The sequence below is a fragment of the Desmodus rotundus genome, chromosome 4, assembly GCF_022682495.2.
Source record: "Desmodus rotundus isolate HL8 chromosome 4, HLdesRot8A.1, whole genome shotgun sequence".
Classification (NCBI taxonomy): Eukaryota; Metazoa; Chordata; class Mammalia; order Chiroptera; family Phyllostomidae; genus Desmodus; species Desmodus rotundus.
In genome coordinates, this window is record NC_071390.1 from 21,881,536 (window position 1) to 21,909,426 (window position 27,891).

Consider the following 27,891-nt stretch of genomic DNA (forward strand, 5'->3'; position numbering starts at 1 on the left):
TGCAAAGGAGAATTATGTAAAAAAACATCAGTTATCTAGAAAAAAGCAAGAAATACTCATAGAATAAGTATGCTCTTTCAGTTTTCAAGATTTTCTTTAATATACTTTATTGATTATGCTCTAAGTTGCCCCATCCCCCCCCCCTTTTACTCCCCTCCGCCCTGCACACCCATTCCCACCCACATTCCCCCCCTTTAGTTCACGTCCATGGGTCATACATCTAAGTTCTTTGGCTTCTGCATTTCCTATACTACTCTTAACCTCCCCCTGTCTATTTTCTACCTACCATTTATGCTACTTATTCTTTGTACCTTTTCCCCCCCTCTCCCCTTCCCACTCCCCCACTGATAACCCTTCATGTGATCTCCATTTCTGTGATTCTGTTCCTGTTCTAGTTGTTTGCTTAGTTTGTTTTTGTTTTAGGAGTGGCTGTTAATAACTGTTGTCATTTTACTGTTCATATTTTTTATCTTCTTTTTCTTAGGTAAGTCCCTTGAACATTTCATATAATAAGGGCTTGGTGATGAACTCCTTTAACTTGAGCTTATCTGGGAAGCACTTTATCTGCCCTTCCATTCTAAATGAAAGCTTTGCTGCATAGAGTAATCTTGGATGTAGGTCCTTGCCTTTCACAACTTGGAATACTTCTTTCCAGCTCCTTCTTGCCTGCAATGTTTCTTTTGAGAAATCAGTTGACAACTGTCTCCTTTTCTCTTGCTGCTTTTAAGATTCTCTCCTTCTCTTTAATCTCGGCTAACTAATTATGATGTGCCTTGGTGTGTTCCTCCTTGAGTCCAACTTCTTTGGGACTCTCTTGAGCTTCCTGGACTTCCTGAAAGTCTCTTTCCTTTGACAGATTGGGGAAGTTCTCCTTCATTATTTGTTCAAATAAGTTTTCAATTTCTTGCTCTTCTTCTTCTGGTACCCCTATGATTTGGATGTTAGAATGTTTAAAGATGTCCTGGAGGTTCCTAAGCCTCTCCTCATTTTTTTTGAATTCTTATTTCTTCATTCTTTTCTGGTTGAAAGTTTATTTCTTCCTTCTGGTCCAAACCATTGATCTGAGTCCCGGTTTCCTTTCCATTACTGTTGGTTCCCTGTACATTTTCCTTTATTTCACTTACCACAGCCTTCATTTTTTCATCTAATTTGCAACCGTATTCAACCAATTCTATAAGCATCCTGATTACCAGTGTTTTGAACTGTGTATCTGGTAAGTTGGCTATCTCATATTTTTCCTGGAGCTTTGATCTGTTCTTTCATTTGGGCCATTTTTTTTTTCCGGCGCGCCTGTTACATAGTAAGGGGTGGAGCCTTAGTTGTTCACTGGGGCGGGGCAACCCACGTCGCTGCATTGTGACGCTGTGCTGTACGCTGTACGTGGGGGAGGGGTCCGAGAGGGAACAATGCAGCTTGCTCCGCTCTCTGCCGGTTTTTAGTCACTTCCCCCACTACCCACAATCAAACCGGGTCCTTCTGGTGCTGATTCCCATGTGGGTGGGTTTGTGTACAGGCTAGGACCCAGTGGGTCTCTCCAGCAAAATCTCCTGAGAGGTTGGGAGTTTCTGCCGCTGCAGTCTCAACCCCCACAGGTGTTTTCAATCAGAGGTTTGAGGCTTATTTCCCCGTACTGAAACTCTGGGTTGTGTGGTCTGTCTCACTTCCCAGTTGTTCTGTTTTATCCATTGGAATGTGGGACAGCCTGCTCTGCCTGCTGCCCCCTTGCCAGGTCTGCCAGCCGCCACCTTGCCCACCCCGGTCCTCCAGCCGCTGCCTTGCCGCAAATCCTCTCTGCAGAGCTGCCTGTCTCCGCCCCTCCTACAGGTCTGGATGAATGTTTCTTCTTTAACTCCTTATACAGTTTGATTTTCTGTCAGTTCTGGTTGTTTTTTGTTTTTAAATTTGTTATTGTCCTCCTTTTGGCTGTGCAAGGAGGCACAGTGTGTCTACCTACACCTCTATCTTGGCTGGAAGACTCTCAAGATTTTCTTCCTAACAGCTCATCACTGATTTGATCCAGCCACTAAAAATGTTTTAACAGTTATTCTTAATCACTAAGTTGTACTATAATATTTTTTCTTCATCCATATTAAATCTAAAAAATTATTGGTTGTAAAAAGCTTTTAAAAATTGTTAGTTTCAAAAAGCTCTTTTGTAAAATATTCCTAAACTATTTTAAATATATAATCTAATCTAAAGATCTTTCACTCATAATATTAAAACAAAAATAAAAACAGCAATCATAACCTTTATTTTTATTTTTTTGAAGATTTTTATTTATTTATTTTTAGAGAGAGGGGACAGGAGGGAGAAAGAGAGGGAGAAAAACATCAATGTGTGATTGCCTCTTGCGCGCCCCCACCCCTCCCCACCGGGGACCTGGCCCAAAACCCAGGCACATGCCCTGACTGGGATCGAACCAATGACCCTTTGGTTCGCAGGCCAGCACTCAATTCATTGAGCCACACCAGCTAGGGACAAACATAACCTTTAAAACAAAGATTAAGAAATTTCAGAGACTGGTAATCACATAGTAAAACACTAGTGGTTTTGTTTTAAAACCATTAACCACAAAACTAAATGGTTCCAGCCCTGGGCTAAAGACAAAAAAAATGAGTTTCTTCCTACCTTAACCACATTTAAAATGTTGGTTTCAGGAAGAGTTGAAAAAATTGGCTTACAAGATGAATCCTCACTTCCATTCCCCCCCAATGTCATTTGTGTTTCAGAACTATTGAAAAGTGAATAAAAAAACAAGAAATTAGGTACAATATTATTATTGTAAGAAATAATGAACAAAATGTATATTTTACTGAGGTGTAATTTACATACAATAAAAGGAATATACCATTTTAAGTTTTGATAAAAATATATGCTAACGTAACTACTATATGAATCAAGAAATACAACTATTTTCATTACCTCTAAAAGTCCCTTCATGCCAAATGGAAGCCATCACACTATCTCTCATTCCAGGTAAATACTATTTTGATCTCTATCTCTATGCATTTGTTTTTCCTTGAACAAATACTTCTTGTAAGAACTATCATCATTGCTGTTGGTGTCAGAGAGCTACGTAGAAGGTGGCTCTGACTACAAAGAACTCATATTTAAAGGCCTCTTGAGTGGCCTAAAGAAACCACCGCAGGAATATTAAGAAACAATTCTAAGCACCTCAATTTTGGTTGAGGTATAGGAAGGTTCATGAAAGAGGAGACACATGAACTTGGCCTTCATAAGATAGATAATATTTTGATGCTTAATTTCTTTTCCTTTTTAAAAGATTTTATTTATTTATTTTTAGACGGAGAGGGGAAGGGAAGGAGAAAGAGAGGGGAAGGGAATGAGAAAGAGAGGAACAGAAACACCAATTCCAGTTGCCTCTCATGTGCCTCCTACTAGGAACTTGGCCTGCAATCCAGGCATGTGCTCTGACTGGGAATTGAACCCGTGACTCTGGGTTTGCAGGCTGGCACTCAATCCACTGAGCCACACCAAGGAACTTAATTTCTTTAAAAAAAAAATTTTTTTTAATTTATTGATTTGGGGCGGGGAGAGACTGACTTGTTCCACTTATTTATGCATTCATTGGTTGATTCTTGTATATGCCCTGACCTGGGATTGAAGCTGCAACCTTGGCATATCAGGATGATGTTCTAATCAACTGAGCTACCCGGTCAGGGACTTTCTTGGATAACTTCTTAAATAAATAATACTTTCATGTGGTTAAAAGAGGTATCAAGGCACAGTATGCTGTGAAGAACTGTCCTCCCAGTCTAGACCTTCAGCCACTCATTTACCCTCCCCACAATCACTACTAGATTTAGTCCTTCAATCTACATGTTTTATGTGTATACAAATAAATATGAATATTCCCCTCCTCCACACACCTTTAATACAAATGGTAGCATACTATATACTCTGTCGTGTACATCTTTCTTTTCACTTAATGCATATCATGGAGACACTTCTCTATGTGAAGAACTTTATTTTTTAAATGTCTGCCTGGTAGTGTTGAGAGCTAGGAAAGAGGGCCAGACAATTATAAGCATTGCTAAGCAGAAAACCTCTTGAAGGTCACTAGAATGGATAAGGAAGAGAAACGACGTCAGCTGAAATAAGCTTATCAACAGGAGACAGGCAAAAGTTCCTCCTGACCCCAGAGCTATGCAGAGATAACCGCAACTCCCGCTTCTGTAGCTTGCTTGCTTGCTTCGCGCGTGTATAAAAGAGCTAGCCTGTAAGCGTTCCGTGCGACTCCCCTTTGCAGCCTTAACGGGCACCCTGGGAGTTCGCCCCTGCGCAGGTAAAAATAAAGTACCATCTAAATGCACTCCACACATCTCCATTTGATTTTCTGATCGCGTTCGGGATACAACATTTGGAGGCCCCAGCGGGATCTCCCTTTTGGGAGTTTGACTTTCGGAGACCAGGTGGACAGTTCGAACTGAGTAAGTAATTTGTGAGGATCCTCTTTTGGTTTTGGCCCTCCGGAGGTTTTGCCCTGAGGTAGTAGGCGGGACGCTGCCGGTAGCCTACCCAGGAGTTCGGAAAATAGTGGGACGCCACTTTCCGAATATAGGTTTTGTTTTTGTGCCGCGCGGCCTCGTCGTGTTTGTCTGTGTTATGTTGTCGGAGGTATGTTATTAATATAGCGGGAGTGAGAGTGTGATTGTGTTTGTGGCTCCACCGGCATCAGCCTACGGAGCGTGCGTGGGCCCTAACCTGCGGTTCCTTGGTCTGTCATACGGCCTAACGGCTGGGAGTTTAACCCGAATTCTACGCGGGCAGCCTTAGCTCAGACAGACCCAAGTCCTCAAGAGAGGAGAGGCCAGGCGGGCGAGGTGAATTGAATTGTCATTTCTGTTTGTCTCGTTTTGTGTGTTTGTCTCAGTTACGTGAAACTAACCCTTGTGAAAATAGGACAGCGGGAGTCCACCCCGAACTCCCCGCTTGATTGCATCTTGAATAACTTTTCTGATTTCCAGCGCCGTGCACACGGCTACAGGAGCGTGCAGGTCGATCCAGAGTTCTTGAGGACTCTTTGCCAACTAGAATGGCCGACTTTTGGTGTCGGATGGCCTGCAGAGGAGATTTTCGACCTCCCTGTATTGTTTGCAGTTCGGGCCACAGTTTATAGAGCCCCACACCCCGATCAGATGGTTTACATCGATGTGTGGGTAGACATAGCCACAGACAAGCCAGGCTATATTCAGAAATGTCTGAGAAGGAGTGCCTCCCGTGGAAGAACGGTTCTGTTAGCCGAGGGAAGAGGAAAACAAAAGAAATTCCCGGAGCCCTCCTCGCCACGAGAGCGGAGGGTGCCTGAACTCTACCCCCCACTACCAGGCCCTGGGAAGGACATGTTAGACCCCTTGAATGCGCTCCCTCCCTACCCTAGGAGGGAAGTGCCGCATTATACCCAGCTGGAGGAGGGAGGGACACTCGCGAGCCCTCCTCACACCCGAGGGGGAACTAGATATAGGCAGGAGGCTCCAGTATCCCCAGCACCTCCAGCGCTTCTGCCACTCCGTGAGGCACCGCCCGGACCGGATGCCCCTGCTGGAGCACCCCCTCGGTTGATATATGTTCCTTTCTCCACTAGTGATCTGTATAATTGGAAACACCAGAATCCCCCAGCAGTCCAGTTCCTGAAAAGCGCAGTCCTGAATCCAGCCACCCTGCTGCCAGCCCCTGATCCAACCATCATGCAGAGCTGCCATGAAATATTAGAGCGGATCACAGGCGTGCACCCAGACTTGCGGGATGAGGCATACGAAAATCCAGAGCTCACTTCCTTCTCGGACGGCAGTAGTTTCATTAGGGAAGGGCAGGGGTACGCAGGGCCTGCGGTAACCACAGAAACTGAAGTCATTTGGCAGCAAGCCCTGCCAAAAGGAACTTCAGGCCAGAGGGCGGAGTTGATAGGGCGTTTGCAAGGTCTAATCTTCAGAGAGCTCCAGGATGTCCCTGCATATCTAGGGACTTTGAGTAGAAGATGCCTGTACTGGTAGGGACTTTTGGCTGCCACGTACTGAGTTTAAGTGCTAAGTTTTAAGTACAGTCCTTCCCAGGGTGGGAAAGGAGCAGGGATTAAAAGTAAACTGTAGTTAAATCTAGATAGGCAAAAATATGTAGAAAGGTTGTGAAAGTTTTAAACCTGGAGGAAAGGAAACCTCAACTACTTGCTTTCTGGTTTTATGGGAATATGGTTTCATTTTGCTTCCGTTTCTGATCAGGAATCCCCTGTATCTGAAGACCTAGTTAGGGTCGCCTGAAGACCTAGTTAAGGTCGCCTGTAACCAGTTAGAGAGAATGCCTTTGCCACTTGGGACCTAGGAAGGGTCATTTGGGCCTAATGTGTGTTTCAGCCTGAGGCAAAGGAGCATGTCTCTGCCAAGAGACCTGGCCTGAACGGCATGTCTCTGTGGAGGCCCCAGTGGACGCACTGGTGCAAGAGGATGCCTCTACCTGTGTACTGTTCTTATAGAACTCTGTCTGTGTTTTGGATTTTGCTCTGTATCTGCTCTGAAAAGAAAATTGAAGATTCCAGGGACAGTTAAAACTTCACACTCTGTAGGAAAGTGAACAAGGGAAAGTACAAGATATGTAAATAAAGGTGTATGAAAGGATACAGAAGGTTGGTGGATGTTGCAGAAGGTCTGTGGGAAGCTGTGAAGATAAAAGAGAGTTTGTAAGAAGGTGTGTAAAAGGTTATAAAAGTTTGTGAAAGTTTTGGAAAGAAAGTATGTAGGGCCAGAAATAGAAGGTATAAGGCATGGAGATGCAATCTTGGTGGATATCAGAAGAAAAAGGATTTTCCTTCGCACTTGGTATTTTTCTCCCTACTTGATCCCTCCAGAACTTGGCATTCTGAAGAGTGATGACATAAGGTTTCTCTGCATAAATCCATTAAGACCAGTCATTAATAGTAGTTTGTTAACCGATGCTTTGACTAGAATGTCACGCCTGAAGGAGGCATGTCTGGGTTCTGGTCGTCACCAGGAAGCCCTGAGGAACTAGGATTGACTTGCGAAGCTAGCAAAAGCCCACGAGAAGAAGCCTGGTACCTTGGTTGATTGTGCAGTTCATGGCAGTCTTTCCAGGGAAGGAACGAAGGTTGCTTTCCTGAAAGATGGCTAAAAAGGAACCTGTAGGCACAATGGAAGCCTCAAGGATTTAAGTGAAACAACTGGTACAGGCGAAGCCAGGTGGCAGATGTGTGACTCTGCTTCTGTGCCCCAAGGGGCGGACTAAAAGTCAGTCTAAAGGTTCCCTGAGTGAGTTCTAGCGAAGCGAACTTAAAGATCATAGGCGATCCAGGCTGCTCTTAGTGTGTTTATGCAAACAGACAGGCAGAATTAAAAGTTGGACTCAAAGTAGTCTCTTTAATAATGATGAGGGTAATCTTAAGGAGAAAAATCATAGTCTAAGGAAAATCACAATGCTCAGTATTGGATATTGGCATCATGCAGCTAACTGTCTTAAAAGTCTGTTTTCATTTGAAAGTTGAAACTGGGTTTGTAATATCACCAAAGATGTTCAATTTACAGGCACGAAGGACCTGTCAAATTGCCATTGTTAGATGTCACTGCAGCAAGGGCCTTGCAACTGAATGTCTTCCCAAAAGACAGTCTCACCAGCATAGAGACTGGCTTGGGAGTAGTCGTGTAAATTAACCTGTGTGTTCCTCCTTCTGTTTTCATAGGGCGTGGGACTATGGCCTCATTACCTGAGCGACTGGTTGCAGTATAGGCCTCACTTAAGGAGCCCACCTTCATCATCTCCCCCTGAGACTCAACTAGTTTGGTTAAACTAGGTGGTTGGGTTGGTAAAGGGTTCGGGCGGTCTGTGGGCTTCACTTCAGAGCTTATCTTCCCTTTTCTGTCCTAATAGCCAAGACAAAGGGCCCAGAGATCTGAAAGGAGGGAAATCCTGATATATTCCCCTCAGTCCGAGTGAAGGGTAGTGAGCCACAAGGGTTTTGGATAGGTGTAGCATGTCTCATACACCTTCCTCCAGATAAGCCATTCTTTACCTAGGTGCCTGCCTTTGTTATTCAGTGATTATGATTTAATTGTGCCTTCCAACTCTCTTGTCAAATCTGTCACTTCCAGAATACGACGAGGATGCCAACTGTCCAGTAATGCCAGCCTTTGGACACCAAGCCTGCAACTTCGCAGTGAAAGCCAACTGACTTGGATTCTATAAGGTCCTTCCCCTTACAGGAAAGGACTCCCTCCGTGCTGTACCCCCTTTTCAGGGCACCCCTGACCCAAGGTTAGGTAGGACAACGTCCATGTCCAGCCGGAAGCAGTTACAAGAAGACAAGACCTTCGTCCATTGTCCTTTATATAATTATGAAGGGGTTATATATCTGAAAGGAAGGATTGAAGCAGGGTGCAGCCAAGAGGAGGGCCCCAAGAAGGGATTTGTAATGGGGTCCAGAACTCAAGGTGTACCATTGTTTGCCACCAATTTCTTATCCAGAGTTTTGTGTAACTGGATACATAATTCCCCAAGTGTATCCCTATGCAGGAAACCCAGATTTTGTTCTCCCCTCTAGGACTAGGGAGAAGAGATCTCCCCTTCTTATACCCATAGTAGCCACTGTTGGGATCTTAGGATCCACCGCACTCAGTGCCGCAGCCCTCATTCAGGGAGAATTAGAGTTAAGGCAGCTTTCGCAGACTTTCTCTAAGGACATATCTCTGCTGCAAGATCAGGTAGCTTATTTAGAAAGACAGGTAGACTCATTAGCAGAGGTAGCTCTCCAAAATCGGAGAGGATTAGATTTATTGTTCTTAAGGCAAGGAGGATTACGCGCAGCATTAGGAGAAACTTGTTGCTTTTATGCCAATCATTCAGGGATAATTAGAAATAGTATTAAGGTCTTAACCCAGAGACTAAAAGAAGGAGAACAGCCAGAAGAACCAACGTGGTACGCAGGAATCTATAAGATGTCCCCATAGCTGACTACCCTGATTTCCTCCATTAGTAGGCCTTTATTAATTATACTCCTCTGTTTAACCTGTGGCCCCATCATCATTAATAAGCTTATGTCTTTTATTAAAGAAAGGATAGAGACTGTCAAGCTGATAGTATTGGCCCAGCCCTACACTATCCTTCCCCATGAAGATGATTCAAGGATTTGGCTCATAAGTGCCAACAAGGAAATGGGGGAATGTTGAGAGCTAGGAAAGAGGGCTAGACAATTATAAGCATTGCTAAGCAGAAAACCTCTTGAAGGTCACTAGAATGGATAAGGAAGAGAAACGACGTCAGCTGAAATAAGCTTATCAACAGGAGACAGGCAAAAGTTCCTCCTGACCCCAGAGCAAAAGCTCCTCCTGACCCCAGAGCTATGCAGAGATAACCGCAACTCCCGCTTCTGTAGCTTGCTTGCTTGCTTCGTGCGTGTATAAAAGAGCTAGCCTGTAAGCGTTCCGTGCGACTCCCCTTTGCAGCCTTAACGGGCACCCTGGGAGTTCGCCCCTGCGCAGGTAAAAATAAAGTACCATCTAAGTGCACTCCACACATCTCCATTTGATTTTCTGCTCGTGTTCGGGATACAACAGTAGTCCTATGTCCCTTCCTAGCAGAACAACCTCAGGCAATTTACTTAGTAGCTTTTTGTTCCTGATTCCCCTTTCTGTACCTGACTCACCAGTAAAATGGGAATGGAAATACTATCTAATAGCTGTAGTGACTACTAAATGAAGTACTATATATTATGCCCTTAGAACTATGCCTGGCACATAGTAACCAATATATTAGTAGTTTGATGATTATTATTAATGTACCATGACCTGTCCCCAATAGATGGACTATCTTTTGCTCTTATAGATAATGTTTCAATAAGTGAGACAGGTAATATTCTGGCAGGTAAACACTAAGAATGGGGCTGAGGAATCAGCAGGAGGAACAGCCAATGCAACAATGTCTATCTAATGTGGAGAAACAGCAAGCAGATCAATTTGGTTAGAACAAAGGGAGAGCAAAACAGAAAATAGTTAAAATATTATTATTGCATTTTTGAATTAAAAAGTTTCTATTTTTTTCCCTGTTACACATGATCATGGTTTTAGATTAAGACAGATGTTAAGAATGTTTCTAATTCAAGATCCATTTCTACTTGGAGAAACTGAAACAAATCATAAATAGATATTAAACTTATCAAATAAATGAATATTAACTGTTCTTATATAAAAATTATTTAAAAGAATATTTTTGGCATTAACTGTGAAAAGAAAACTTACACTAGATTGTCTTCATTAAAGTCAGGCTGAAGATTCTCCAGAGGAAACAAAAATCTAAAATCAATTCCCATATTGAAAAACACAGCTGCTATATCAGACAATGATGGGATCCAGGGCCAAACTGGTGAATCACTGAAGGTATCTAGTTAATAGAAGAAAAAAAAATTTTTAAATATTTTATTTATTTTTAGAGAGAGGGGAAGGGAAAGAGAAAGAGAGGGATAGAAATATCAATGTGCGAGAGAAACATCAATTGGCTGCCTCTCACATGCCTCTAACCATGGACCTGGCCTATAACCCAGGCATGGGACCTAACTGGGAATCAAACCGGCGACCTTTCCGTTTGCAGGCCAGCACTCAACCCACTGAGCCACACCAGTCAGGGCAGAAGAAAATATTTTATCTCAAACTCCGAGTTCATAAACCTATAGTTGCAAGGTGATAATCTGCATCTGAAACATGGATTATAATAATTTTATAGAAATGACAGCTAGTATTGGTATGTTAACAATATAGGTTGGAATTATTATATATGAATTACAAATTTTCAAATAAACATGAAAGAAATGACATTTATGAACAAAATATCTGAGAGTGATGGCTAAAAGGGTGTAACTCAGGAGGAAGAAACACATTTTGAAAAAATTGGAAATAACAATCATAAAGTACCAAGTACTGTTCGCACACGAAGATTTTACCATCTTCTGTGTCTGTTTGTTCCAATCCTCAAAACAACTGAGACAGCTAGATCACAATGCTTTTTTCACTATAAGGGATTTCAAAGGTGAGAAAACAACACTTTTAATCTCCTCAGTACAAAATCACTATAATACTGTTGCTCATCAAGAGCCAATTAAAATTAATTGACTAAATAAATAAACTTGCAACTATTTTTACTTACCCAGAACAGTAAGCCATGACTTGGTAAATATTAGGTAAAGGCTGCCACTTGTAAGATCTTATACCCTTTTTCTCAATGCAACTAGAAAAATGCAAATACTAATTTTTGATTAGAGTTTCATTTCATTATTAAAGAATTTAGATTACAAAAGTAATTTCTTATTCTACGTTCCCAAATATATTAATTTTTAGCAATACAAAAGAGATCATGTACATAGCATCCAATAATTCACACCGCTAGTCACCATGATATACTCACCATTTCTAATTGTTATTTCCATCAATGTACTTAAAATCTGCACGGACACAATACAGTCTGTATGAACTGACATCATCTAAATAGATAAATGATAGAGTATTGAGAGAGAAAAAAGGAAACATGAGCATTTACTATTTGCCAGGCACATATACAGGTGTTTTATGGGCATTTCATTTAATACTTATAATAACCTTATGAAGTGGTCATATATCACACATAGGAGCAAACAGGCTCAGAGAGACTACTACTCTACCCAATATAATACATGAGTAGTTGGAATTTAAATCAAGGTCTGATTCTGAAGTCAGGCCTTTTCCATTCTAACATGTTTGTTTTTGTAACTTTATTATAATAAGACAAATATAACATTTAAAACTATAAAAAATTTTTTCTAATTTATACCATGTCATGAAACCCCAAAATCATAAAGGAAAAGGCTGCTATCTTGATTATTTCACAGGCAAAACACAAACAAAAAAACCAAAAAAATACAACCCCCCCGAACCCCCTAAAAACTAGTAAAAATATTTGAAAAGATACAAATATGCAAACTAATATACCAATATACTTTTGTTTTTAAAATTTTATTTTTCCACATTTTTTATTGTTCAAGGACAGTTGTCTCCATTTCCCCCCCACACCCCCTCTTCCAATATACTTTTAAAAAGATGTTCAATATCACCAGTAATCAAAGAAATACAAAGAAAAGTGATTAAGACATCATTAGTTGACTTCAATATTGGTGAAGATTGAGTCAGTGTTCGTAAGTATACCAGGAAAGAGACAGTATGCCCAGTGTGGGTATAATTTAGTAAAATTTAAAAAATAATTTGGTGCCCTGGCTGGTGTGGCTCAGTGGACTGAACACCAACCTGTGAACTGAAAGGTCGCTGGTTCGATTCCTAGTCAGGGCACATGCCTGGGTTTCGGGCCAGGTCCCCAGTAGGGGGAGTGCAAGAGGCAACTGGTTGATGTATCTCTCACACATCAATGTTTCTCTCCCTCTCTTTCTCCCTCTAAAAATAAATAAATAAAATCTTAAAAAAAAATAATTTGGTAATATTTATGCAAAGTTATTGTCCTTGTACTTTGACCTAGTCAGCCTTTTCACAAAGGAATTTATATGCAGAGGCATATCATTAATATAATTTTATAAGATAATTCTTTGGGAATAAAAGCTCAAATTTAAAAATGTTTTTTAAAAATCATAATTGAAAGCAACTTAAGTGGTTTTATGGAGAAAAATATAGTTTATTTGTATCTTTCTCTTTTGCTTTGGAGCCATGGATTATAATGCATTTAAATCTAAAATATATGAAGGAATAACCCAAACTCTGGCTTCAATCAGGCAAATAGCTTGTATCATTTCAAAATCATCCTATGTGAATAAATATCTTTGCTATGATGTCTGTGTTGTAATGCTCTGCCACTAGGGGGCAGCACCATTCAAGGCATTTTGGACACTTGACAAGTTTTGGATAACAATTTTGTTGTGGAGGTGATGAATTCTAAGGTGGGCAACTTGAAATAATTAAATAAGTGTATAAAGAAGTGTATACAACAATCAAATATCTACCAATTAAGATTGGATTAAGGGGAGTGGTGAGAGCACAGTGGGGAGAGGGGATTACAGGAACTACTAGAAAGGACACATGGACAAAATCAAGGGGGAGGGTGGAGGCGGTGATGGGGAGAAAAGGCAGACAACTATAACTGAATAACAATAAAAATTAAAAAAAAAGATTGGGTTAAATAAATAATGGTACAGCACTACAAAGGAATACTATAAAAGCCATCAAAAAGGATAACATATCTATACTGATGTAAAAATACTCAATAATTTATTGCCATCTGAAATACAGTTATAAAAGAGCATGTATTTTATTTACATTGTTATACTGCAATCTATATACACAGAGAACAATCTAGAAAACACTAACAGCCCCTGGAAACTGGGAGTTCAGCCTTCTTTTTAATTTTAATACCCTTTGCATTTTACTTTAATGCCTCACAATCAAACGTGAATTCCCTCTGAAAATGGTAGAACAAAACAAACAAAAAAACAAACAAAAAAAACCACCTGTCATTCTGGTCTACTACATTTAGACCACAAAGATGCAAAACATTTTAACAATTAAATTTATGAAATATTAGTTAGGACTATAGCATTAAAATGAATTCTGACATTTATACAAAAAATTAATTGTAACTTGGTCTCCCCATCATGAAGAATAAATCTAGAATTGGAAAGGAGAAATGAGATGAAGTATTTTAAAAAGAGAAAGTGCTTATTAACAAATGATTATTAGTTTGGTTTTCAAATAGTAAATATGAAGTGTATAAAAAAACTTCTTAACAAGAGGACTATAAGGGGGATAAATGGTAGTGGAAAAAATACAATAATAAATAAAATAAATTGCTTACACAAAGATATGCTTGAATGCCATCATTAGGTTTTTTTTTTTTAAGATTTTATTTATTTTTATAGAGAGGAGAAGGAAGGGAGAAAGGGAGGGAGAGAAACATCGATGTGTGAGAGAAACATAGATTGGCTGCCTCTCACATGCCCACAATTGGGGACCTGGCCTGCAACCCAGGCATGTCCCCTGACTGGGAATGAAACTGGTAACCTTTTGGTTCACAAACTGGCACTCAAACCACTGAGTTACACCAGTCAGGCCATTATTAGGGGTTTAAAAGGCCAAAATCATGGGCTCACATCAAGAAGATGAAACTTAACACAGATGATTACAAAGTCTTACTTGTGAGTTTAAGACAAGATATATTACATAATTAGAGAATAATGAGCCCTGTCATGAGAGCAAATGAAATTCTGAATTGTAATAAACAAGTATGTGGGGGGAGTAGATAGGTTAAGAATCTTGCTAGAAACTGCTGGTAAGAAAGAAGCATATGTGGGGAGGGGAAAAACACTTTAGGAGTGACACAAGCTAAAGATCTATCGGAAGGATGGTCAATAAAAAGACTGGAAATTTAGTGACTACAGAATGTTTAGTGTGTGAAGAGATGAGGGTCATGATAGTTGTTTAAAAATAACTGAAAGGCCCTGGTCAGGTAGCTCAGTTGGTTAGAGTGTTGTCCCCAGTACAACAAAGTTGCGGGTTCAACCCCCAGTCAGGGCACATACAACAATCAACCAATGAATGCATAAATAAGTGGAATAACAAATTGGTGTTTCTCTCTCTTCTTTCCTCTCTCTCTAAAAATCAATAAATAAAAATAAAAATATCTGTCTTTACAGTCAGATGAGGCCTATTCTGGGAAGCTATAGAAAAGATAATTAGTATCATTAGATTAAAAACTGTAGGGAGGCAACTTTTTATTTAATTAGGACTGTTAAAAAATTACAAGTAGTCAGTTACTGGAAGCAAATGCTCCTGCCCCATAGCCTACACCACCTGTTATTCTCTTTGCCTAAAATGCTCTTCTCACACATAGTGGCAAAGCTCACTCCATCACTTTCTTCAGGTCTTTTCTCAAACCTCACCTTATCAGTAAGGCCTTACTGATACCATATATATAAAGCAAACTTTCTTTCCCAACCTGATATTCTCTATATCTACCTTAGCTTACTTTTTCTTCATCGCACTTAACATCTGACCTAATACACATATAAATGTGCACACACACATTTATTTTCTGTCTCTTCTGTACTAGAATGTGGGATTCATGAGATCAGAAACACTGATTTTTTTTCATTGCTCTTCTTTCCAGTGACTGGTGTAGCTGGCACTCAGAATCGCCAGGGTTATAAAAAAATGAATAAAAGGCTATACTGGAATGGCTAGTTCTTGCCAAATATAAGATTCTTTGAAATGCCATCTTAAAACCCAGAACAGAACCTCCATGTTTGTCCCACTTCTCACTTCACATATAATAGTTACAAGTCTCTGATACCACTGAGATTTATAAAGATATCATATAAATAGTACAAAAATTAAGATAATTATTTTAAGTAGATTTAAGAGTTAAATATGAATGAGGAGAAACATTCTGTTAGGGAGAGTTGCATAAAAAATATATGAAAAGCCCTGGTTGGTATAGCTCAGTAGATTGAGCGTGGGCCTACAAACCAAAGGGTAGCTGGTTCGATTCCCAGTCAGGGCACATGCCTGGGTTGCAAGCCAGGTCCCCATAGGGGGCACTGGAGAGGACACCACATATTGATGTTTCTCTCCCTCTCTTTCTCCTTCCCTTTCCCTCTCTCAAAATAAATAAATAAAATCTTTTAAAATATATATGAATAGTTAAATATCAGTATACAAGTCGAATCTTAAAAATGTATGCAGGCACCTCCATAAAACTGGGGAAAAAGGGTAACCCCCGCAACGTATGAAGCATTAGAAGACCTCTTCTGAAACTAAGTATAACAGTGACTTACCAATGTGATGAAATGTTTCAGGTACAACAAACATTATTGACTATCCTGCACACTAACTGCATTAGTATTTTCTTTATAATTTCTTTACACCTATTCTTTTTTCCTTAAAAAAAAAAAAAAAAAAAAGAGTCTACTAATTCACCATTGGAAGGGAGGGAGAGAGGCAGAGAAACAAACACTGATGTGAGAAACACTGATACAAAGGTTTGTATCTCAACCAAGGCCCAAACTTGCAATTCAGGCATGTGCCCTGACTGGGAATCAAACCAATGACCTTTTGCTTTGTGGGACGATGCCCAACTGAGCCACACTGGTCAGAGCTACATTGATTCTTCTGTCTCATTTGCATCCACTGAAATCATGGATTTGATGCGCTATATGAGTATTTTTCTCTAATAATGTGCAAATAAGATTATATTTTAAGTTTGCTTTTGACTGGGAAATATAGTAGGAGGCAACTATAATCCCCACACATTTCTCTTACCCGAAATAGCCACTTTAACACAGGTACAGGACACTGGACATAGTGATAAGCAGAGGTAAGGAAGCCTTGTGTTGTCAAAAAAATCTGATCTGTCTTTCCTGATCTGAAAAAATAAAGTAAAATCAGTATGACTGTTGACAAGAAACTTCTACCACCACATTCTGACATAATCCGGGAAATGAACAAATTATCCTAAATCCATTCTTAGGTGGATTATACCCCAATAAGGATGGGTTACTCATAAAAGAAATTCAATGGAAGGCCTAAAGCTGTCTACTGGGCAAATCTAGCTAACAGTGTTGGGAAGGAGGAGAGCCTGTCAAGTCTCAGGGTACTGTCTGCTTTTGCCAGCTGGGGTCTGTACTTTCATAAAACTCAGAATTAATGTGATTTCTCTGGATCTGAAATATTATGCACTGAGAGACATTAGCTCTGGGGTAATGTGAAAGACTGCTAGTTTCCTATCCCAATATCTATTTTTGCATTTCCTCTTGGTAACTGAACCCTGATTTTTAGCTGGGCACACTGGCTGCCTGAAATAAAAATCACTCCATCCTGGCTGGTGTAGCTCAGTGGATAGAGCGCCGGCCTGCAAACCAAAGGGTCGCTGGTTCAATTCCCAGTCAGGGCACATGCCTGGGTTGTGGGCCAGGTCCCCAGTAAGGGGCGCACGAGAGGCAACCACATATTGATGTTTCTCTCCCTCTCTTCCTCCCTTCCCCTGTGTCTAAAAAGAAAATTTAAAAAACAAAACAGAAACCTTAGAATTCTTCTTTAAAAAAACAAAACACTCCCCAGCCTTCCTTGTAATAGGTATGGCCATGTTGACTAAGTTCTATGCAACTAACCCTAAGTAGAAATTTTGTGTGGGATTTCTGGAAACGTGAATATAAAGGCTGGAACTCCAGTACCAACTAAAGCAAACAAGTGCTAAGGATGGTGGAGAGAAAAGATTACATGGTGAAAACAGCTGACCTGGACTTCCTACCTCTGAATTCTTTCACATAAGAAAGAAATGTATTTCTTATTTAAGCCTTTGATATTTTGACATTGTTTAGTCATTGTTATTATATGCTGATTTTAATCCTAACTAATAAAGGCATATGATGTACCAAACAACTATTTCACACTGCTTTCTATAATTAAATAATACAGCACAAAGGGCAACAGTAGTAAGAGGATTAAGAAACTGGATTGGTCATAGCAGTAATTAACCTTTTAGAAGATTACATCTGTCAGAATCTTAAAGTAATTTTTATATGTGAAAAAGTAAAATGTCTGCTTTTCTACTTACTTAAGAATAAGCTTCTCTACAGCACTTTGTCCAATAAAACCAGAGTCTCTTAAATCCAAGGTATACTGATTGAAAATTTTTCCAGAATTGAAGAAATTAAATATTTCTTCACCTGGATGATGATCAGGAATAGCATCAATTGTAATTGAAAATTTCTTTAAAAATTCCCTGAAATTAAAAAAGACCATTAAATAACAAACAGTTATACTGTATCTAATTTTATGCTTAAAAGTTGGGTGTAAAGCAAACTTTTCTTAGGACCTATGTTAATCCCAGATTAGAACTCTAGTTTGAGAACATGTGTTTTGCTTCTCACACTTTTTGCTAGTCATTAGTCTGCAAAGCCACTAAATGTGTGTGAAAAGAAACAACCAGGAGAAAAGACAAATGGTGTTAACTTGGCCTTAATGTTTGTCTTTGAAATCCACCACAGATGGATTAGAAACCCATCGAGGATTATCCGCTAAGTAAATAACCATCAATTGCCCGTTTTATAAAAACAAAGTCTAAATATATATAAATTTAATAGGGCATACATTATGAAAAAAGGGTGTACCTGTGCTCTTCTAAGAGGCCATCCTCATCATCTGTACTGTCTTGATCTCCAATTCTGATTGGGGATTTAATGCCTCGGCCCTGTCTTATGTCTTCCTGTAGTTGCTTCTGCAGTTCATCTAGCCTGAGAATTGAGACAATATTACAATAAATAGTTGGCTCTAAAAATAAAAACAATCTTTAGCTTATGCCTAATGGTAGCACCAAGAAAAACTCTTATTATACTGTTATAAGACAAACTTTGTTTATACTTTAGGTCAAATCATGTCTCCTAAATATGTCATAATGTATGTTATAGAATATATTATTTTCATTAAATACAAAAAGTCCATCTTAGGTCTTAGTCTTTTACCCAGCTACCAGTATGGTATTAGAATAGTATTCTATCACAGCCCTGGCCGGCTTGCTCAGTTGGTTGGAGCGTCATCCTGTGCACCAAAGAGTTGTGGGTACAATCTCTGGTCAGGGCACCTACCTAGGTTGTGCATTCAATCCCCAGTTGGGGTGCATACAAGAGGCAACCAATCAATGTCTCTCTCTCTCAAATAAATAAACATATCTTTGTGTGAGGATTAAAAAAAGAAAGAAAAAGAACAGTATTCCATCACATAAAAAACTTGAATGTTACTTTATAGTTAGGACTTCAAGAATGATGTCCAAATCTTTAGAAAAGGGGAAGAAAAAATGGCAAAAATAAACGTTACTAATTTAATGTTTAATCTCTCATGCTCATTTTTTTCCCCTTTTTTAATCCTCACCCAAGGATATGTTTATAGATTTGGGAGAGAGGGAGGGAGGAAGAGAAACATTGATGTGAGACACAAACATCAATCACTTGCCTCCTGTACATGTGCTGACCAGGGATAAAACCTGCAACCTAGGTATGTGTCCTGACTGGGAATTGAACCCACAACCTTTGGGTATATAGGACAATGTTCCAACCAACTGAACCACCTGGTTAGGTATCTAACGTTCATTTGACTTCCAGTAGACCAACAACCTGATATTGGTAACTGGGCTTTTGAGCAGCAGCAATCATCATTGTTATCATCATTATTGTCACAACACCTAACCCTTACTAAGCACTTGCTGTGTGACATACACTGCACTAAGAACTTTATGTATTAACTTTTTTAACCCTCACAACAACCCTATGTGGTAGTTTACGATTACCCATTTTATACATGAGGAAAAAGACATTAGAAAAACTAACTTACTCAAGCTCACAATGCGAGGAGCTGGGGTTCAAAGTCAGAGTCTAGCTCTAAGTCCTTCCTTGCTTATATAACTCACCAAGATTAAGTTATTTTAACTGACATCCTTATCTCCAGCTCCAGCCCCACAGTAGATGAGTGTAATGCAACAGTAAATGATGGATAAATGTACTGCTCTATTACAAGAAACAGTCAACTATTAGATCAAACTAGCATCTCTGCCTTTGGTCTGTGCAATATTCAATTTTAAATAAGCAACACCATATTTGACATATCACAAATCACATGAATTTACACATGTAAAGAATTTTGTAATAGAAATAATTTCTCTAATTATATTCAGAAAGGGAAACACTTCTGACCTAGTAAGATCTGCAAATCCGGTATCTAGCTACTTAGTTATCAAGTTTAAGACACAGATACAACAACTTCAAGCCAGTTGAGCTTTTAGGGAAAGGTCTCTGGGCTCATTTCAAGGATATTCCTTCAACTAATAAGGAATATATTTTTCCCATCTCATTAGCAAAAGCATTTTGCAACTAGTTACATAAACTTCATCAGGGTCATTATCACCCTCAAACTTTTTGATTTCTCTGTGAGTGCAGGTCAGAGGTGTCATTCATAACTAAACTTCTTCCTCAAAAGAGTAGCCTGATGTAGAAATACCATGTCTGGTTATGCTGGTGTCAAAACTTGGGACTAAGCAGGCATACAAACATGTAAAAAAAATTGTACGCATGCAAACAAAAACCCCAAAACAACCTACTTAAAAAATCAGCAAAGGACCTTGAATAGACATTTCTCCAGAGAAGCTATACAAAATCCAATAAGAACATGAAAAGGTGCTCAACATCATTAGTGAGATGCAAATCAAAACCCTAATGAGATATCACTTCATACTCCTTAGGATGGTTATTATCAAAAATAACAGAAAATACCAAGTCTTGATAAGGATGTGGAGAAACTGGTACCCTTGTGCACTGCTGGTGGAAATGCACAATGGTGTAGCCGCTATGTTAAACTGTATGGCAGTCTCTCAAAAAATTATGCATAGAATTACCATATGATCCAGCAATTGCACTTCTGGGTATATATACCCCAAATCGAAAGTGGGTACTTGAAGGCATATTTGTACAGACATGTTCATAAAAGCAATATTTACAATAGCCAAAAAATAGAAGCAACTCAAGTGTCCATTGATGAATAAACAAAATGTGGTGTCTATATATGATAGACTATTCAGCTTTAAAAAGGAAAAGAATTCTGACACATGCTACAACATGGATGAACCCTGAAGACATGCTAAGTGAAATAAGTCAATCACAAAAGGACAAATGTTTATAATCCCATTTACAGGAGGTATCTAGATTAGTCAATTTCATAAAGTATTGATAGAATGATTGTTGTACCAGGGGAGGGGAGGGGAGGGGAGAATAGGGAGTTATAGGTTAATGGATATAGAATTTCAGTTAGGGAGGATGAAAAGAAAATGTTCTGGAGCTAGATGGAGGTGATGGTTGCACAACAATGTAAATGTACTTAGTGCCAGTGAACCATACATTTAAAAGTGATTAAAATGGTAAATTTTATACCTATTTTATCATAATAAAAAAACAAAAATTCTACTAAGGCTTTTGATCAAGAATTTCAGCCATCAGATCACAGGTGGCAAACACAAGGCCTGCGGGCCAAATCCGGCCCCCCACCTTGTTTTATCTGGCCTGGCACCTTATTTCTACCCAGCGGCAATGCTGAGCTCCTTGCCCCTAGTTAAGGAGTAGTTACATTTATACAGTCCTAAAATTACATTCAGCCCTTTGAAGGTATAACTGTGAGGCTGACGTGGCCCCCGGTGAAAATGAGTTTGACAACCCTGAGTTAGATACTAGTTGGTATAAGCAGAAAAAAATTTATATTATTATTTATTGCAGTATACCATAAATACCTGGAGCCTCTGATCCACCCTATGAACACAAATATCTTATTTCTAAAACAGTATTTAAATTTAGCCAGGTAGTCATAATACTAACTAACCTTTGTGTGTCTTCCATTTCCTTCACTAGACGCTCTAGAGTATTTGTATAAGTTCCACTATGAACATGTTCCTAAAACAAGAAGAAAATTTAGGAATACTTTATAACATATCTTAGTAAAAGAATTGGGATGTTTTAAGTTACTCAGAATACTAAAGAATATTTTCTATTTCAATAACCTGGGCCAGGAGGATACCTTTCTTAAAAAAGAATTTTCACCATCATGCTTTAAATCTAGTATTTTGTACTACAGGCAATTTGACTTTACTGTCTATATGGAAAGGCACTACTTATAAAAAACCCTGCCAGTCTTAGAAACTGACTGTAAACACCCAAGGGGTCCATGGCTACCCTGTCTTTATTTTTAAATTCTATTTTAGTGGAATTAAACTATTAATGTTTAGGTGTTACCATGAACATTAACACCTTCCCCACCAAATTTTACACATATTAGAATTTAATTCAGCTTATTCCCAAGATAGAATGAAGCACTTTATAAATAAAATTGCACACCACAATTAACAACATTCTACACTCTACCTTCATTTACAGCAGTGGTCTCCAAAGCAGAGGGTGTGCAAGGTGATCCATTGGGGTGCAGGAAGAAAATAATAGAACTTCTATTTATATGGAACTTCTATAGAAACTCTGTAGAACTTAGTCTATAGTAACTTGTACATAAATTCTATAGGAAAATACTTTTCTTCTTCTTCCTTTAAATTGTTTTTGCATATTCTTTAGAAAGTACATAGTGATACATGTATTAATCTATAAGTATACAAATATATTGGGGTGCATGCTCAAATTTTTTTTTTTTTTACTAATAGAAGTGTGTGTGATCAAAAAAGTTTGGAGACCACTGATTTACAGTAATAAAACTAAAGATAGGGGAAACCCATTAATCAAACAAAAACTATACCAGTTGCAGACCAATTACGAGTCATAACAAACACTGGATTTTAAAATAAGTTCTAACATTCTATTCTTCTTTCACTAATCAATCCATCTTTCCCTCTTCAAGTAAAGATAAGTGTTATAGAAGTACTTACAGTATAGTCTGATGACTGAGATCCAAGCCCCTTAGAAGGAACAGGAGGCTTTCCTGTAGATGCAGGAGTCTGATTGAAGTTCCAAGGCATTATTTCTTCCAGTGGTTTTAATGTTTCCTCTTCCTCATCACTGTCTAGGTTGTAACCTAAACTTTCTTCATCACTATCAAAATCACCCCTTAGTTTTCTTTTCAGTGCATTGCTACCTGCATTGGAATTTCCTGAACTCTCTTTTTCTGAAGGGGTTTTATCTGAAGGTGCTGTAGGACTTGGGATACATGGCACAACTTCCAAAGCAGCTGGGGGAGACTTTGTAGGAGTGCCATTTTCTGAATGCAAAGATCCCCCAGAAATTTTCCCTGAAGGTGCATTAGAATCAGGCTTATTAGTCTTTGCTTTATGTTCCTTGTGTTTGGAGGACTCTGCAGAGTGCCCAGAACATTCTTTAGATGAGGACCGCTCTTTATCTTTTTTAGGAACTGAAAGAGTGCAAATTTTAGAATTTAACGGTACCCGAGAGGAACCAGCACTTGGAACATGGGAAAGTAAAGGTAGAAGTTTTGTCTCCTTTGATGCCACAGAGCTAGCAGTTTTATTTTTCTGAAGGTTGCTAGATTTTTTAACTGTAGACTTTTCCTGAGGTAAAGATAAGTGAGGTTTCTGCATCTTAGTCTCTTTGGTACTTGCCACACGGACTTGGTCACTATTCCTGGAAGAATGGTGGCCAGAATTTGAAGGTGCCAAGCCTGCAGAGAAACAATCTGCTTCTTCATTCGGTTCCTTGGATATATCTTCCAAGCGTAATACATCACCAGGTGTCTTCAGTACAATGTGTTTTATAAATTTCTCTCTCTGAGGCGGTCCGTCAGGACGCTTCTCAAGGAAGGACTCTTTAGCTTTTGGCATTATAGGTTCTCTTGTGCTTTTCAGGTCTGAGTCCGCAGAGTTCCTTTTTCTTTTGTCAGGAAATTTATTCTGCTTAGAGCCTGCTAAAATTTAATTTTTGCCAGATTAGTGAAAACATATTTTCCTATCTTAGTTAAGTTTATTCAATTAGTGTCTAGAACACTCTGACAAAATGTTTAAATTCTAAAAGTTTAAGCTGAGATTATTCATCACATATGGTATGAGGAAAAAGAGTTAATACTATCATTTATTTTTTAACTGATAAATATTGGTCAGTCCAAGAAATTAAAAGCCAATGACAAATGTTTATTTTCATTCCAGAACTATTAAGTTTACTACCTAAATAGAATTAGAGGTATAACTTCCCCAAACATAAAAAACTATATATCTATATTAAGGAAAGGATTCTAAAGGCACTTTGCCTCCAAGTGCGTACACACTCTTCTTAGACCAAGGACTACATGGTTCCAGAAATATAACACCTCTATATCTAAATTTAATTACCTTAAAACACATATTCGGTAACTAGTTGAAGGCAGACACATTTTAATTTCTCAATTAAGAAAATTAATCCAAGTTTTTCCCCCTAGTATTTAATTGTTTATCCTTTCCCATGTATCCCTCTAGTCTTCAGCTATGTTATGGGTTAAACTGTGGCTCCCAAAATGGTATGTGAAGTTCTAACTCCCAGCACCTCAGAATGGGATATTCATTAGAAATAGTGTTTCTTACAGGGGGTAATCATTAAATAATTAAAATGAGATCATTAAAGATCCTAATTCAGTATGGCTGGTATCCTTATAAAAAGAGAAATTTGGACATGAAGACATACATGGAGAGGGAAGATGATGTGAAGATACACATGGAGAATGTGCTGTGATTGGACTGATGCATCTACATGTCAAGGAATGCCAAGGATTGTAGGCGAACACCAAAAGCTGTAAGAGGCAAGGAAGGATCCTCCCTTGAGTTGTTAGAGAAACCAAGGCCATGCTGATAACCTTAATTTTGGATTTCTAGCTTCCAGAACCATAAGGCAATACATTTCTGTTGTTTTAAGTCACCTAGGTTTTGGCAATTATTATGGCAGCCCTAGACAACTAATATAAACTATGTTAGCATCTCCGTCCAGAAGCACTTTGATAACCACAAAAACTTGAGTTAACCAATTTTTAAAAATTTCTTATTGTTTAAAAATGTGGTTTCATTAATTCACTCTTAAAATTCATCATTCATTAAAAATTCACTATATAATCACTATTCTCAAAAATCAAATTTCCTTAAATCAAGTTTCTTTCTGTACATGGCAGATCCTCCATGTTTCCCCACCCCTCAAATCCTCAACAGATTAAAAAGAAAAAGACACAAACAGAAAGTCCTCATGAGTCAAGCCATTATTTGGATACCTTGATGAATATATATTCTAGAAAATTCAATTACAGACAAATGCCCCATCTCCATTCTTCTACAGATATCTCCTATTACCTGAAGAAGCCATTCATGACCACTCAGTTTTCTGGGACTAAATGTCTTTTAAAAAAAAAATAGGGGTTCCTTATAGTGCAGGATGAGAAATCAAGTTAACTAAGAAAAAGGGAAGACTTGAGGCACACTTACACTGATTGTCTTAAGTATGAAGGTTATAAGAAAGATAGCTACAGAGCTGCCAATTTGAGTTTAGTTCCATTTTCATAGAGAAGACAACCAGACAGACATTTATATACAGCTAGTAAAGAGAAGAAATTCCCGCCTTGTTCAGAAACTGAAGATGTGTCCAGGAGGAGAGAAAAACTATCTGTGGGAAAAGTTTAGGAAAAATCAGCTTATTAAGAACTTTTAATATCTAGAATTAGAGGAAGGTGAATTGGTACTATAGGTAGGCTCCCTTTTTGCAAGTTCTCTAGGGCAGTGGATTACCTACAAAAATTTCATGATTCTTTTTGCACTCCTTGTACAACCTTCAGAGTGAATGTTTTATAACATTTCAAATATGTATTAGTGGGGGGAGGGAAGTATAAGGGGACTAAATGGTAATGGAAAAAAATAATAAAGATTAAATAAAAAATATGTATTAGTATATAAAATACTCAGATAAGCCAGAGATTGAGTCTGTAAAGAAAGAAAAAGGAAAAATCTAAATGCTCCTTAATAGGGAATTGGCTATTAATAAATTATGGAATAAATCAGGGATGGATTAAGCTGGACCTCAGAATTCAGCCAAAGGACGGGGCTCTGGAAGACCAAAGAGCCAAATGTCTACAATACCAAAATTTCTGAAATCTTCAAACTTGTGTGTGAATAATGAATGTGTGATGATGCATAGCATCATTACAATAGATAACTGTAATAGTAATATAAATAAGACATAACATTTAGATTATTAATATCTACTCAGATGAAGTAAGCATTCTTCATGTTATCTAGAATGAAGAAAAATTTCCTTATATCCTATATATTCTGTTGACAGTCAACTGAAGTATAAATGTATAAAGAGCACAGTATCACAATTATAAGGATTATGAAAAACATGCAAAAATATTAGAAATAAAAATATAAGTCCCTGGCCGGGTTGCTCAGTTGGTTAGAGCGTCATCCTGATACGCCAAGGTTGCGGGTTCAATTCCTGGTCAGGGCACATACAAGAATCAGCCAATGAATGCATAAATAAGTGGAACAACAAACTGATGTTTCTAACACCAATAAACATTTTAAACAATTATACATAAATGAAGGCGACCACCTTAAGCCTGCCTCTAAAAACATGGAGGAAGCATCTTTTTCAAGCAATGTTCAAAAACTTCAGTATATAAAATTATATAAATAAAACTACTTCGGTCACCATAGATGAAATTTATAAACCCATGAACTAAAAATTTTTATCTGTCATTATCAAAGGGGGGGAAAAAGGCTGAATAACTTGGTGGCAACATCACCACCAGCACTTATAATTGCAAAGCTAGCCTAAAACTACTTTGTTCTTCCATTCTCCTCAGTGCAAAATGATCATTTATTTAATATTACAAGCATGTAATATAGTGAGTGCAGGAGCAATCTCATGGCTGAGCACTTACTGTTCTTATACTCTTAATGTCAAAGTTTACTAACATTTGATTATCAAAATCAACATTATAAAAATTAAATACATTTTTTAAAACACATAAAACTTCAGACTTATTCTTGTATACTGGAAGCAACTGCTACGATCCTAAGTATGATTTCAGCCTTGGCTGAAGATTGATTGTAACACTTGAGGTCACTTGGTGAAAATGCAATATACTTGTAGAATATATAAAAAAAAGAATTTTATACAAAACCTGAAGAGTAGTAAGTCAGAACTGTTTCTATACCTCCATTTTTTAAGTTTCTAAAAGTAACATCCTTAGACGGATGGGAGGCTCCAATGAATTAAAAGGACATAGAACAGGGAATGTCACACAGTAAGGGCTTAATAAATGTTTGCTATTATCATTGAGAGTGGAAATTTGTAAAGTCCGTTTTTGAAAGTTTGCAGTCATAACTGAAAAAAGTTCTGATATATCAAACTATTAACAGTTGTTATTTCTGGGGGCGTTCCTTTTTTTGTGTTATAAATTTCTACAGTGTTTACATTTTATACTGTTCTATTTTCTAGTTAAAAAAAAGACACTGAATTAACAGAATCTGAGTTAATAGTAGCTGTTTGCTATTATGTATTTTCTCAACCAATAGATAATAAAAGTGCAAACTAGTATCATGTAAGTGTCCTTGAAATTTGATTCTAAAGAGACCTTTGTATTTGAAATACAGGAAACACTGCTGTGGATCAAGGTAACAGTTTCAACCTTAAACAAAACATCTTTAATACCAAGACCTCAGATAGTCCACAATTCTAGGAATATAGGTTAAATTGTAGCCAAGGATTCAGAAGTAGGGCACTGAATGCCACCAGTGTGAGAAACACATTGTAAGGAACTACTGAAGAATGTAGAGAAGAGTCAAAACAAACCACAAACTACATGTGCTAAATTCAAGGACTATTCTTTTTAGATATAATATCAAACTCTAAACTGAGACATTCAATTCACCTCTAGGAAGGAAACTGCATTTTTAAACAAATTGGCTTTAAAAAACAGTGCCATTAAAATGCAAATTTATTTTCAAATTCATAAATTTAATTATTTTGATTCTACCTGAAGCAGTTTCCCATGAATCAGAAGATGATCTTTTTCTTGAGAGATGTCCATTTTCCTATTAGCAAAATGAGAAAAAAAATTCATTAGGAGTCAAATTAAATAAAGAATGTGAATTTTTCTTCGTAACATTTAAACACACATTTCTAGACTGAATAAACATATATTTGGAGGTAAATTCCCTATAATAAAATACTTTAAAATTCTTAAGTTTTATCATAAAAACAAAGTGCATGTGTAGTATAAAAATATAAAAACACCATAAAGTCAGTTTTCATACACAAATTCGGAGATTTGTATTAATAACTCAGGATTAAGATTCTATTAGAGCAGTGCAGTTATTTTGATAAAGAAATAATAAGCCTAA

General features: G+C 38.1%; 1 protein-coding gene and 1 long non-coding RNA gene across 5 annotated transcripts in view; one reads left to right on the plus strand and one right to left on the minus strand.

Moving 5' to 3' along the window:
- SLF2 (SMC5-SMC6 complex localization factor 2) overlaps positions 1–27,891 on the minus strand; it is a 49,580-nt gene that overhangs the window by 16,472 nt on the left and 5,217 nt on the right. Inside the window, exons 4-12 of one of the 4 annotated variants that reach the window (XM_024555733.3) lie at positions 27,525–27,582; positions 22,450–23,438; positions 21,402–21,472; positions 18,155–18,277; positions 17,599–17,766; positions 16,305–16,407; positions 11,419–11,494; positions 10,260–10,401; positions 2,629–2,731 (exon numbers count right to left, since the gene is read on the minus strand). In XM_024555733.3, coding sequence (XP_024411501.2) covers positions 2,629–2,731; positions 10,260–10,401; positions 11,419–11,494; positions 16,305–16,407; positions 17,599–17,766; positions 18,155–18,277; positions 21,402–21,472; positions 22,450–23,438; positions 27,525–27,582 — 1,833 coding nt within the window. Of the gene's footprint in view, positions 1–2,628; positions 2,732–10,259; positions 10,402–11,418; positions 11,495–16,304; positions 16,408–17,598; positions 17,767–18,154; positions 18,278–21,401; positions 21,473–21,940; positions 22,411–22,449; positions 23,439–27,524; positions 27,583–27,891 lie in introns of those variants that run through there. The other 3 variants (XM_024555735.3, XM_045191424.3, XM_045191425.2) reach the window with 3 other exon arrangements.
- On the plus strand, positions 3,449–9,530 carry LOC123479250 (uncharacterized). Its single transcript, XR_008426605.1, has 2 exons — positions 3,449–4,451; positions 7,709–9,530. It is a non-coding gene; the product is annotated as an uncharacterized lncRNA (long non-coding RNA).